The sequence below is a fragment of the Ips typographus genome, linkage group LG3 (assembly GCF_016097725.1).
Source record: "Ips typographus isolate SLU linkage group LG3, UJ_Ityp_2.0, whole genome shotgun sequence".
NCBI classification, from domain to species: domain Eukaryota; kingdom Metazoa; phylum Arthropoda; class Insecta; order Coleoptera; family Curculionidae; genus Ips; species Ips typographus.
Window position 1 is genome coordinate 20,936,948 of NC_138424.1, and position 14,515 is coordinate 20,951,462.

The 14,515-nt window shown below is 33.0% G+C and overlaps 1 protein-coding gene across 2 annotated transcripts in view; it reads left to right on the forward strand.

Annotated features, from left to right (window-relative positions):
- Polr1A (RNA polymerase I subunit RpI1) overlaps positions 1-14,515 on the forward strand; it is a 94,143-nt gene that overhangs the window by 38,568 nt on the left and 41,060 nt on the right. For both annotated transcript variants that reach the window (XM_081975749.1, XM_081975750.1), the window contains exons 22-25: positions 1,715-1,873; positions 8,911-9,158; positions 13,870-14,194; positions 14,255-14,330. In XM_081975749.1, coding sequence (XP_081831875.1) covers positions 1,715-1,873; positions 8,911-9,158; positions 13,870-14,194; positions 14,255-14,330 — 808 coding nt within the window. The remainder of the gene's footprint in view (positions 1-1,714; positions 1,874-8,910; positions 9,159-13,869; positions 14,195-14,254; positions 14,331-14,515) is intronic.

Consider the following 14,515-nt stretch of genomic DNA (forward strand, 5'->3'; position numbering starts at 1 on the left):
TAAAAATTAGTTCAAGACTATTATTGTAGCATTTGGTACCAAAATTTTTTTAATTTTATTACTGAAGAAACTTGACTTTTGGAAATAGTCTTTTAAATAGATTTTTCAGTCATAAAAAGCATTAAAAACAGTCTGAATTTCTTGGAGATGCTACAATTTATTGCACCTATGAGTGTAGAAGTCAATTTAATAGTGAAGAAGCTTGAAATAACATTTTCAAGACTATGGTCAGTGGACACACTGGCTTTTAGGCCTGATAAGTCAAAAACTTTGTAAAGATAGTCTTGAAACTTGATTTGAGGCACTGAAAACAGCCTTAAAACACTAAAAACAGTCTAGTTCATTAAGAAATACCCGAATTTTTAGCACTGAGGTGTCTAGAAGTCGATTTAATAGTGACAAAGCTTGGAATGCCATTTTAAGTCTATAAAGAATGTAAAAATTGTTTTTTAAGTTTGCTATGTCAATAACTTGGTGAAGATAGTCTTGAAACTCGATTTTCCAAGCTGAAAGCAGTTTTGAAGCACTAAAAATAGTCCAGAATTCGAAGAAAATGAAAAGCAAAGTAAAAAGCACGAAAAGTTCGTTTTCAAGACAATTTTTATGAATCTAATGTTAATGTCCTGCATCTAAGACTATTTTCAAGACTAAAATATTGAAATTTGTCTTCAAATTATGAAAACTTACTTCAAATGCAAATTTTAAGATTCTGATGTCACCTGTCATTAGTTCAGTCACATTTTGGGGTTCAAGTCAATTTTTAAGGTTTAAATGTATGAATTTGTAGTAACAAATTCTTGAAAAAGTAGTTTTTATGTCTACAAGTCAATTTTTAGTATTAAAGTCTCTCGATTTGCATGAAAACTGGTTACAAACACAATTTTTAAGCTTCTGAAATGTTTATCTTTTCTAATTCAATTTTCAAAACTAAAGTCTTTTAGTTTGTCTGGAAACTATGAAAACTGGCTACAATAATATTTTTTAAACTTCATAAGTGAATTTTCCGTTTCCAAGACAATTTTTAAGTTGGGTTGGGTTAGTTTTGGGTCTTTGACCGTAATAACGTGTAATAAAGTGCTTGTTCCAAATTTGATCAATATTGCTCCAACGGTCTGACAGTTATGCCAAAAAAAACCGATTTTTTAAACAGAAATTTGAAGGACTGTATTTTCCTTAGAAAGCACTTATCAGGAAAATGACATAATGAATGTCAACTTACTTTTTAATTGCCTATGGATTGGTGAATTATTGACATTTAAAACTGGACCAGCCTGTATATCAATCCACTGATACTAGATACTTTTTTCTTCTTTGACGTGTTTAAACATAATTACCCTGTAATTATTTGTTTTAAACAAAAGCTGATTGATTAGATTGGCTAATAAAGTTATTAAAGGTCTGTAAATATCTGTGCAATATGTGTCATTTTTGTATCACAAAACATCTTTATTGTTGACAATAGATCACGTTTGCTTCGAAGAGTGTCAGAAACACAGTTTACGGGGGCTTTACGATTATTCTCTCTTAATGGAACGTAGGTTATGGTTTTTTACATTATATTTTGCAAGAACCCGAAGGGATTTTATTAATCTTCCTAACTCTCCATTAAAAGTATCATTTAAAACTTGAAACGAACACACAAAATGCACAAAACTGAGCGTAAAACGTGAGTAATATCAATCATTAGGTCAAATTAACTGTTTCGTTATTTCAGGCAGCATCAGTACACACTAAAATTCCAGTTGCTACCGCCCGAATGCTACGACACCGAATATTTAGCGTCCACCAAAAAAATACTAAAGCACATGAAAAAGCGCTTCTTCAAGGAAATGTTTGTCATGATCGCTAAAGTGTCGAAAATCAAGTCAAACCTGTAAGTATTATAGTTTTTTTTTTGCGAAATAACTGGGGGCCTATTCCTGAAAGCAGGGAACGGAATTCTCAAGAGAAGTGTTGATAGAATGTGACAGAGGAAGCTGACAATAACGGGCTTCTGTCACATTCTACAGGTCTTTCTCTTGATAATTCCCTGCGTCACAATCACCAGCGCAATAAACGTACGTCGGTGATTAAACGCGATTGATTTTAATTGATTGTCAAATCGTTTCCGAATATATTCTTTTTAGACTTTTTGTTTATTGGAAATTGATTCACGATTTAGAAAATTCCGTATTTTCACCATTTTTTGGGTTTCAGTAAAAACTGCTCTTTCATCTCGTGTGAAATGTCAGGGCACGTAAACCCAGACCACGGGGTGCAAAAAATCACCTCGAACATTTTTGATCTTTTACAAAATATCCGTATCTCTAACCGTTTCCGAGATATTTGGTTTTTTTTTTGAGAATTGCCACCAAAACTTGAAAAGTACGTATCTCGGTTATTTTTTCGGTTTCAAGTACCGTAAAAATTTTAAATTGTTCGTTTTTAATTGCTCTTTCACTCAACACGATTGAAAATATACCTAGTGTCCAAAAATAAAATAAAATTTGAAATTAATGCTCTGCCACTTGTGTTTAACGGGTTCTAAGTGGGTGTAAACCTAGTCCACCGGGTGCAGAAAGTCATTGTGGTCGTTTATGGTCTATTGCAAATTTTTTTTAACGCTATACGTTTTTCAGATATTTTTTTTTGACCGCCAGAGGGCGTTAAACGTTAAACGTCCGAATTTTTATGGGTCGGTACCTAAAGATTTTTTTGAGAAAATTTTGATTATTTAAAATTAACTTTTTCTGTCTAAATACCTTCAGGTTAATTTGACAAAAATTACGTAAATTGTCATCTGTCAAAATATCATTTTTTAAGAGTGTCACGCAGAAAAAACCGCCTAAAACTTGTTTGGTTTTCTTCAAACCTGTCTAGCACCGGAAAAAGTGTATAGAAGGTAAAATGCATTCCATCGAGGTGCGTAAAAAATTGAGACCTCTAACTTGAAGCGTTCCTGAGATATTTAGCAAAAAAAAACACAAAAAAAAGGAGCCAAATTTGACGCCCTCTAGCGGCCAAACGGGGCGACTTAGCCGTGTCCGCTCAACGTCACGTGATAGAACCATTTGCATCAAAATTCGGAAAGTCGTCAATTTGTCTATGTAGTCAAAATGTTCCTTTCATTCAGTTTGTTTGGAAAACCGTTTTCAAAAACGAAATTTGCTAAATCATTATCAAACGCATCCATTATACTTAAAAAATAGTAAAATACTAGTTAATTTGAGAAATAATTACCCAACACACTCCTAAAATTTTTCAGAAGCTTCTAAGAAGATTTTGAAACCTTCTGAGAATACTGTAAAACTGGTAAAAGCCTCTAGAATCATTTTGAATATGCTGGAAGTCTTTAAGAAGGCCTTAAAGCCTCAAATTGTCTTTTTTAATTGTCAAAAACCTCCAAATAATACGAAAAACCTCCTAAAATGTATTAGAAGCTTCTAAGAAGATTTTAAAACCTTCTGAGAATTCTGTAAAATTGGCTAAAGCCTCTAGAATCATTCTGAATATGCCGGAAGTCTTTAAGGAGGCCTTAAAGCCTGAAATTGTCTTTTTTAATTGCCAAAAACCTTTAAATAGTACAGAAAACCTCCTAAAATGTATCAGAAGCTTCTAAGAAGATTTTAAAACCTTCTGAGAATTCTGTAAAACTGGCAAAAGCCTCTAGAATCATTTTGAATATGCTGGAAGTCTTTAAGAAGGCCTTAAAGCCTCAAATTGTCTTTTTTAATTGTCAAAAACCTCCAAATAATACGAAAAACCTCCTAAAATGTATTAGAAGCTTCTAAGAAGATTTTAAAACCTTCTGAGAATTCTGTAAAATTGGCTAAAGCCTCTAGAATCATTCTGAATATGCCGGAAGTCTTTAAAGAGGCCTTAAAGCCTGAAATTGTCTTTTTTAATTGCCAAAAACCTTTAAATAGTACAGAAAACCTCCTAAAATGTATCAGAAGCTTCTAAGAAGATTTTAAAACCTTCTGAGAATTCTGTAAAACTGGCAAAAGCCTCTAGAATCATTTTGTATATGCTGGAAGTCTTTAAGAAGTCCTTAAAGCCTCAAATTTTCTTTTTTAATTGCCAAACACCTCTAAATAGTACGGAGAACCTCCTAAAATTTATCAAAAGCTTCTAAGAAGATTTGAAAACCTTCTGAGAATTCTGTAAACTTGGCAAAAGCCTCTAAAATCATTTTGAATATTCCGGAAGTCTTAAGAAGGCCTTAAAGCCTCAAATTTTCTTTTTTAATTGCCAAAAACCTCAAAATAGTACGGAAAACCTCCTAAAATGTATCAGAAGCTTCTAAGAAGATTTTAAAACCTTCTGAGAATTTTGTAAAACTGGCAAAAGCCTCTAGAATCATTTAGTTTATGCCGGAAGTCTTTAAGAAGCCCTTAAAGCCACAAATTTTCTGTTTTAATTGCCAAAAACCTCTAAATAGTACGGGAAACCTCCTAAAATATATCAGAAGCTTCTAAAAAGATTTGAAAACCTTCTGAGAATTCTGTAAAATTGGCAAAAGCCTCTGGAATCATTTTGAATAATACGGAAGTCTTAAAAAGGTCTTAAAGCATCAAATAGTCTTTTTTAATTGCCAAAAACCTCTAAATAGTACGGAAAACCTCCTAAAATATATCAGAAGCTTCTAAGAAGATTTTAAAACCTTCTGAGAATTCTGTAAAACTGGCAAAAGCCTCTAGAATCATTTAGTTTATGCCGGAAGTCTTTAAGAAGCCCTTAAAGCCACAAATTTTCTGTTTTAATTGCCAAAAACCTCTAAATAGTACGGGAAACCTCCTAAAATATATCAGAAGCTTCTAAAAAGATTTGAAAACCTTCTGAGAATTCTGTAAAATTGGCAAAAGCCTCTGGAATCATTTTGAATAATCCGGAAGTCTTAAAAAGGTCTTAAAGCCACAAATTTTCTGTTTTAATTGCCAAAAACCTCTAAATAGTACGGGAAACCTCCTAAAATATATCAGAAGCTTCTAAAAAGATTTGAAAACCTTCTGAGAATTCTGTAAAATTGGCAAAAGCCTCTGGAATCATTTTGAATAATCCGGAAGTCTTAAAAAGGTCTTAAAGCCGCAAATTTTCTGTTTTAATTGCCAAAAACCTCTAAATAGTACGGGAAACCTCCTAAAATATATCAGAAGCTTCTAAAAAGATTTGAAAACCTTCTGAGAATTCTGTAAAATTGGCAAAAGCCTCTGGAATCATTTTGAATAATCCGGAAGTCTTAAAAAGGTCTTAAAGCATCAAATAGTCTTTTTTAATTGCCAAAAACCTCTAAATAGTACGGAAAACCTCCTAAAATGTATCAGAAGCTTCTAAGAAGATTTTAAAACCTTCTGAGAATTCTGTAAAACTGGCAAAAGCCTCTAGAATCATTTTGTATATGCTGGAAGTCTTTAAGAAGTCCTTAAAGCCTCAAATTTTCTTTTTTAATTGCCAAACACCTCTAAATAGTACGGAGAACCTCCTAAAATTTATCAAAAGCTTCTAAGAAGATTTGAAAACCTTCTGAGAATTCTGTAAACTTGGCAAAAGCCTCTAAAATCATTTTGAATATTCCGGAAGTCTTAAGAAGGCCTTAAAGCCTCAAATTTTCTTTTTTAATTGCCAAAAACCTCAAAATAGTACGGAAAACCTCCTAAAATGTATCAGAAGCTTCTAAGAAGATTTTAAAACCTTCTGAGAATTTTGTAAAACTGGCAAAAGCCTCTAGAATCATTTAGTTTATGCCGGAAGTCTTTAAGAAGCCCTTAAAGCCACAAATTTTCTGTTTTAATTGCCAAAAACCTCTAAATAGTACGGGAAACCTCCTAAAATATATCAGAAGCTTCTAAAAAGATTTGAAAACCTTCTGAGAATTCTGTAAAACTGGCAAAAGCCTCTAGAATCATTTTGTATATGCTGGAAGTCTTTAAGAAGTCCTTAAAGCCTCAAATTTTCTTTTTTAATTGCCAAACACCTCTAAATAGTACGGAGAACCTCCTAAAATTTATCAAAAGCTTCTAAGAAGATTTGAAAACCTTCTGAGAATTCTGTAAACTTGGCAAAAGCCTCTAAAATCATTTTGAATATTCCGGAAGTCTTAAGAAGGCCTTAAAGCCTCAAATTTTCTTTTTTAATTGCCAAAAACCTCAAAATAGTACGGAAAACCTCCTAAAATGTATCAGAAGCTTCTAAGAAGATTTTAAAACCTTCTGAGAATTTTGTAAAACTGGCAAAAGCCTCTAGAATCATTTAGTTTATGCCGGAAGTCTTTAAGAAGCCCTTAAAGCCACAAATTTTCTGTTTTAATTGCCAAAAACCTCTAAATAGTACGGGAAACCTCCTAAAATATATCAGAAGCTTCTAAAAAGATTTGAAAACCTTCTGAGAATTCTGTAAAACTGGCAAAAGCCTCTAGAATCATTTTGTTTATGCTGGAAGTCTTTAAGAAGTCCTTAAAGCCTCAAATTTTCTTTTTTAATTGCCAAACACCTCTAAATAGTACGGAGAACCTCCTAAAATTTATCAAAAGCTTCTATGAAGATTTTAAAACCTTCTGAGAATTCTGTAAAATTGGCAAAAGCCTCTAGAATCATTTTGTTTATGCCGGAAGTCTTTAAGAAGGCCTTAGAGCCTGAAATGTTCGTTTTTAATTGCCAAAAACCTCAAAATAGTACGGAAAACCTCCTAAAATGTATCAGAAGCTTCTAAGAAGGTTTTAAAACCTTCTGAGAATTCTGTAAAGTTGGCAAAAGCCTCTAGAATCATTTTGTTTATGCTGGAAGTCTTTAAGAAGTCCTTAAAGCCTCAAATTTTCTTTTTTAATTGCCAAACACCTCTAAATAGTACGGAGAACCTCCTAAAATTTATCAAAAGCTTCTAAGAAGATTTTAAAACCTTCTGAGAATTCTGTAAAACTGGCAAAAGCCTCTAGAATCATTTTGTTTATGCTGGAAGCCTTTAAGAAGGCCTTAAAGCCTCAAATTGTCTTTTTTAATTGCCAAAAACCTCTAAATAGTACGGAAAACCTTCTAAAATATATCAGAAGCTTCTAAGAAGGTTTTAAAACCTTCTGAAAATTCTGTAAAATTGCCAAAAGCCTCTAGAATCATTTTGTTTATGCTGGAAGTCTTTAAGAAGGTCTTAAAGCATCAAATTGTCTTTTTTAATTGCCAAAAACCTCTAAATAGTACGGAAAACCTTCTAAAATATATCAGAAGCTTCTAAGAAGGTTTTAAAACCTTCTGAGAATTCTGTAAAATTGGCAGAAGCCTCTAGAATCATTTTGTTTATGCCGGAAGTCTTTAAGAAGGCCTTAAAGCCTCAAATTGTCTTTTTTAATTGAAAAAACCTCAAAAGAGTATGGAAACCTCCTAAAATGTATTAGAAGCTTCTAAAAAGATTTTAAAACCTTCTGAGAATTCTGTAAAATTGGCAGAAGCCTCTAGAATCATTTTGTTTATGCCGGAAGTCTTTAAGAAGGCCTTAAAGCCTCAAATTGTCTTTTTTAATTGAAAAAACCTCAAAAGAGTATGGAAACCTCCTAAAATGTATTAGAAGCTTCTAAAAAGATTTTAAAACCTTCTGAGAATTCTGTAAAATTGGCAGAAGCCTCTAGAATCATTTTGTTTATGCCGGAAGTCTTTAAGAAGGCCTTAAAGCCTCAAATTGTCTTTTTTAATTGAAAAAACCTCAAAAGAGTATGGAAACCTCCTAAAATGTATTAGAAGCATCTAAAAAGATTTTAAAACCTTCTGAGAATTCTGTAAAATTGGCAGAAGCCTCTAGAATCATTTTGTTTATGCCGGAAGTCTTTAAGAAGGCCTTAAAGCCTCAAATTGTCTTTTTTAATTGAAAAAACCTCAAAAGAGTATGGAAACCTCCTAAAATGTATTAGAAGCTTCTAAAAAGATTTTAAAACCTTCTGAGAATTCTGTAAAATTGGCAAAAGACTCTAAAATCATTTTGAATATTCCGGAAGGCTTTAAAGCCTCAAATTGTCTTTTTTAATTGCCAAAAACCTCAAAATAGAACGGAAAACCTCCTAAAATGTATCAGAAGCTTCTAAGAAAATTTGAAAACCTTCTGAGAATTCTGTAAAATTGGCAAAAGCCTCTAGAATCATTTTGTTTATGCTGGAAGTCTTAAAAAGGTCTTAAAGCCTCAAATTGTCTTTTTTAATTGCCAAAAACCTCAAAATACTATGGAAACCTCCTAAAATGTATTAGAAGCTTCTAAGAAGATTTTGAAACCTTCTGAGAATTCTGTAAAATTGGCAAAAGCCTCTAGAATCATTTTGTTTATGCTGGAAGTCTTTAAGAAGGCCTTAAAGCCTCAAATTGTCTTTTTTAATTGCCAAAAACCTTTAAATAGTACGGAAAACCTCCTAAAATATATTAGAACCTTCTAAGAAAATTTTAAAACCTTCTGAGAATTCTGTAAAATTGGCAAAAGACTCTAAAATCATTTTGAATATTCCGGAAGGCTTTAAAGCCTCAAATTGTCTTTTTTGATTGCCAAAAACCTCAAAATAGAACGGAAAACCTCCTAAAATGTATCAGAAGCTTCTAAGAAAATTTGAAAACCTTCTGAGAATTCTATAAAATTGGCAAAAGCCTCTAGAATCATTTTGTTTATGCCGGAAGTCTTTAAGAAGGCCTTAAAGCCTCAAATTGTCTTTTTTAATTGCCAAAAACCTCTAAATAGTACGGAAAACCTCCTAAAATGTATCAGAAGCTTCTAAGAAGGTTTTAAAACCTAAGAATTCTGTAAAATTGGCAAGAGCCTCTAGGATTTCTCTTCATTTTTTTTGACAATATAGTTTAGAGTGTCTAGAACTGTAACAGTTTCTTATTTGTCCTAGAAGCTGTTGCAACATCCATAAAATTTCATCAGAAATCACTGAATAGAAAATAATATAGTTGTTTGGTGTAGGGTCACTACGGAACAGGCGCCGGCAACCAATTTGGCCAGGAATAGTAATAGCGACGACGAGGATGAGCCTGACAAAGTGAAAACGTCGAAAAAGAGATCACGTGAAGCTGCACAAGCCGAGGACGAGGATAGTTCAGACGATGAGGTTGAAGACCAGGAAGACGCCAAACTAACCAACAAACATCAAGAACAAATGGAAGATCAGGAACCGGAAGACGAGGAGGAAAAGCAAGTGGCAGAAAGCGACGGTTGGTTTACAAGTTTTAATAAAAATTTCACCGGCTTCCACGCCAATGTTATATTAAGCCTGGTTTATAAAACAAAATTTAAATTTAGCTGTAACTCTAAAAAAATATGGCGTTCATAAAAGAAATATTTCAAGTCTTAAATCAATGATTGCTAAACGGCAAAGTTGTCATTTGCGCTCATTTAACATAGGTCAACTCTCAAAAATATTAAGTGACATTCTGGATTCCCACATACCCAGTGTTGTGATTTTGGAATACACATTAGAAGCTTAAAAATTGACTTTGAGGCTTTGAGTTTGACTTTTAAGTGTTAAAATTGTCTTGCAAACTCTAAATTGACTTGTAAAGTAAATTTTTATGTTTTTTACTTTGATTTTTAATGGTTTTAACTTTTAAAATTGATCTGAAAACTGAACTTTTCTCATTTCCAACATTAGAAACTTGAAATTGACTTTGAGGCTTTGAGTTTGACTTTTAAGTGTTAAAATTGTCTTGCAAACTCTAAATTGACTTGTCAAGTAAATTTTTATGTTTTTTACTTTGATTTTTAATGGTTTTAACTTTGAAAATTGTCCTTAAAACCTAAACTCTCTCATTCCCAACATTACAAGCTTAAAAATTGACTTTGAATCTTTGATTTTGACTTTTAAGTGTTAAAATTGTTTTGCAAACTCTAAATTGACTTATAAAGTCAATTTTTATGTTTTCTACTTTGATTTTTAATGGTTTTAACTTTTAAAATTGATCTGAAAACTGAACTTTTCTCATTTCCAACATTAGAAACTTGAAAATTGACTTTGAGTCTTTGAGTGTGACTTTTAAGTGTTAAAATTGTCTTGCAAACTCTAAATTGACTTGTAAAGTAAATTTTTATGTTTTTTACTTTGATTTTTAATGGTTTTAACTTTGAAAATTGTCCTTAAAACCTAAACTCTCTCATTCCCAACATTACAAGCTTAAAAATTGACTTTGAATCTTTGATTTTGACTTTCAAGTGTTAAAATTGTCTTGCAAACTCTAAATTGACTTGTAAAGTACATTTTTATGTTTTTTACTTTGATTTTTAATGGTTTTAACTTTGAAAATTGTCCTTAAAACCTAAACTCTCTCATTCCCAACATTACAAGCTTAAAAATTGACTTTGAATCTTTGATTTTGACTTTTAAGTGTTAAAATTGTTTTGCAAACTCTAAATTGACTTATAAAGTCAATTTTTATGTTTTCTACTTTGATTTTTAATGGTTTTAACTTTTAAAGTTGATCTGAAAACTGAACTTTTCTCATTTCCAACATTAGAAACTTGAAAATTGACTTTGAGTCTTTGAGTGTGACTTTTAAGTGTTAAAATTGTCTTGCAAACTCTAAATTGACTTGTAAAGTAAATTTTTATGTTTTTTACTTTGATTTTTAATGGTTTTAACTTTGAAAATTGTCCTTAAAACCTAAACTCTCTCATTCCCAACATTACAAGCTTAAAAATTGACTTTGAATCTTTGATTTTGACTTTTAAGTGTTAAAATTGTTTTGCAAACTCTAAATTGACTTGTCAAGTAAATTTTTATGTTTTTTACTTTGATTTTTAATGGTCTTAACTTTGAAAATTGATCTGAAAACTGAACTTTTCTCATTTCCAACATTAGAAGCTTGAAAATTTACTTTGAGGCTTTGAGTGTGACTTTTAAGTGTTAAAATTGTCTTGCAAACTCTAAATTGACTTGTAAAGTAAATTTTTATGTTTTTTACTTTGATTTTTAATGGTTTTAACTTTGAAAATTGTCCTTAAAACCTAAACTCTCTCATTCCCAACATTACAAGCTTAAAAATTGACTTTGAATCTTTGATTTTGACTTTCAAGTGTTAAAATTGTCTTGCAAACTCTAAATTGACTTGTAAAGTAAATTTTTATGTTTTCTACTTTGATTTTTAATGGTTTTAACTTTGAAAATTGACTTTGTAAGCTTTGAGTATGACTTGTAAGTGTTAAAATTGTCTTGCTAATTCTAAACACAAAAATAGAAATTGGAAAAACCAAATATTACTAGGCTTCAGTTTAACCGTTTAACCCTAACTTTTAGCTGCCAGAAAAAACCATAACCAAATATTCACATTCAAAACACAAATCAGCTGATTGTGTCAATGGGGACGCTTGCGCAGTAGCAAGATGATTTAACTTTAAGAGAATTTAGAATTTTAAGTTAAATCCAAGGTCAGGAGATACAGCTAAATTTAAGGTTAAAGTTAAATTTAATTTATGAACGTCTTGATTTAAAACCACTAGTTTTATTCTTAAAGTTAATACTAAATTTAATGCTAAATTTAAATTTTGCTTTATAAACCAGGCTTAAATACTTAATATGCTTTTCAATATTAACTGAAATGAGTCTGGTATTGATACCCCGTGACGTAATTAGAGACTCCGTAACGTAGGTGGAAGTCTTAATTATTAACTGACTCTCAATATGGTCAAGTATTCACTTACCCCACCCCTTCTGAGCACATCCACTGCTATTACAAACTCCATTTCCTCAGAGCCAGGGCCCAAAAACACCAAAGCTTTCTTGGCCATTGTACAGTGGTTTGAGTACTTCTTGCAAAGTGAAGGGAAACAATTAAAATTGCTGTTAAAGAAAAAAAAATGTTGATGAAGCGCACACGTTGGAATGAAAACGCATTTTGACAGATGTCAAGTATTATTTAATTAAGTCAATTATTACTAATTCGTAAGAACAAGTAATTGAACGTCAGTCTTCAAATGTAACACAAACAAATAACACTTAAAGCAGAGACACTAATTTGACAGCTTCTTTTGGTAGGACGTCACAGAGAATCAAAAGAGGCCTTCAGGTAGCACTTTCTGTGACGTCACTAAGGTGACAGCTTCTAGTGTGACGTCACAGAAAATTAAAAGATGCGTTCAGCGAGACACTTTAAGCACTCTCAGTGACGTCACTAATATGACAGCTTCTGGTGTAACGTCACAGAAAATCGAAAGACTCATTTAGGGGGACACTTTAAGCAGTTTGAGTGACGTCACTAATGTGACAGCTTCTCGTGTAACGTCACAGAAAATCAAAAGACTTGTTCAGGGAGACATTTAAAGCACCTTCAGTGACGTCACTAAAGTGACAGCTTCTTTTGGTAGGACGTCACAGAAAATCGAAAGAGGCCTTTAGATAGACATTTAAATAAGTACTTTTAGTGACGTCACTAATGGTGTATCTTTGGTGTGACGTCACAGAGAATCATACGAGGCCTTCAGGAAGACACTTAAAGCACTCTCAGTGACGTCACTAATTTGACAGCTTCTTTTGGTAGGACGTCACAGAGAATCAAAAGAGGCCTTCAGGTAGCACTTTCTGTGACGTCACTAAGGTGACAGCTTCTAGTGTGACGTCACAGAAAATTAAAAGATGCGTTCAGCGAGACACTTAAAGCACTCTCAGTGACGTCACTAATATGACAGCTTCTGGTGTAACGTCACAGAAAATCGAAAGACTCATTTAGGGGGACACTTTAAGCAGTTTGAGTGACGTCACTAAAGTGACAGCTTCTCGTGTAACGTCACAGAAAATCAAAAGACTCGTTCAGGGAGACATTTAAAGCACCTTCAGTGACGTCACTAAAGTGACAGCTTCTTTTGGTAGGACGTCACAGAAAATCGAAAGAGGCCTTTAGATAGACATTTAAATAAGTATTTTTAGTGACGTCACTAATGGTGTATCTTTGGTGTGACGTCACAGAGAATCATACGAGGCCTTCAGGAAGACACTTAAAGCACTCTCAGTGACGTCACTAATTTGACAGCTTCTTTCGGTAGGACGTCACAGAAAATCAAAAGAGGATTTAAGATAGACATTTAAATAAGTACTTTCATTGACGTCACTAATGGTGTATCTTTGGTGTGACGTCACAGAAAATAAAAAGAGGCCTTTAGATAGACATTTAAATAAGTACTTTCAGTGACGTCACTAATGGTGTATCTTTGGTGTGACGTCACAGAAAATCATACGAGGCGTTCAAGAAGACACTTAAAGCACTCTCAGTGACGTCACTAATTTGACAGCTTCTTTCGGTAGAACGTCACAGAAAATCAAGAGGCCTTTAAGTGGACACTTGAAACAGTTTCAGTGACGTCACTAATGTGGCGGTTTCTGGTGTGACGTCACAGAAAATCAAAAGACGCGTTCAGGGAGACACTTAAAGCACTTTCTTCAGGTCGGTTTGTAGAGAGAATCTCCAACTAGTAATCAGAGAAATAGATACATCCATTGGCCACAAGTCAGTAAACGTCATAGTCACGTGAGCATTGAACCAATAAAACTTGACATTTACTGTTTCTGAGTTGGAAACCAGTCAGGGATTGCCAGTGACGTCACTAATTTGACAGCTTCTTATGGTGTTACGTCACTGAAAGTGCCTATTTCCAAAAAAAAGTAGTTTTCTTGTTGCTTTTTTTTCACCAATCACAAACTACAAGCAGTATTGGTCGTGGATAATAATTCTTCAACAGTGTAATAGAAATGAAAAGATAGGTAAATGTTCTGAATGTCACATTTTTTGCTGTTTTTCATAACTGTGGCAAATCCAGGGCAAATTCTAACATTTGTTTAACAGAAAAAAACCTAAAAAACACTTAAATTTAGCATTTCTAGTTTAGGTCACGCTGTATTTTAAAAAAATACTTCTAAAAATAAAACCAGGCTTTTTACAGATGAAGGTGAGGTGGACGAGGACAAGCAACGGGAAAACGAAATCCAAGACGACCAATCGGTGGTGGAAAACTACTCGTTCGCAAATTCCTACAGAGAAAACAAAAAACAACACTATTGCGAACTGTCGTTCAGTTTGCCTTTGAGCTACAAAAAGTTGGATTTGACGGCCATTTTAAAGGACGCGGCCGGTAAAAGCGTCGTATGGGAAACGCCCAACATTAAACGCGCCATCACTTACATGAAAGACCAGGAGTTTATGTTGCGCACTGATGGCATAAATATCAGCGAAATGTTCAACTATCCCGAACTGCTCGATTTGAACAGGTTTTTAAAATCTGGAAAACTTTCGAATTTGTACTTGTTCAGTGTTGATTTTGTTTCCAGGTTGTACTGTAACGACATACACAAAATGGCCGATACGTACGGGATTGAAGCTGCCTCGAAAATTATAGTTAAAGAGGTCAGTTTTTGTTTTACACACTTTTTATTTTTTTAATCTATTCTACAATCACCTTAAGTCGAAAGAGAATTCCAAGGGCTACAAATTGGTATACAGGGTGATTCCAAAGTTGGTCTTTTCCTTTCACCTGCGAATAGGGCTTCAAAAAATAAATTTTCTATCCACTAAGCTAAAAAAACCCACAC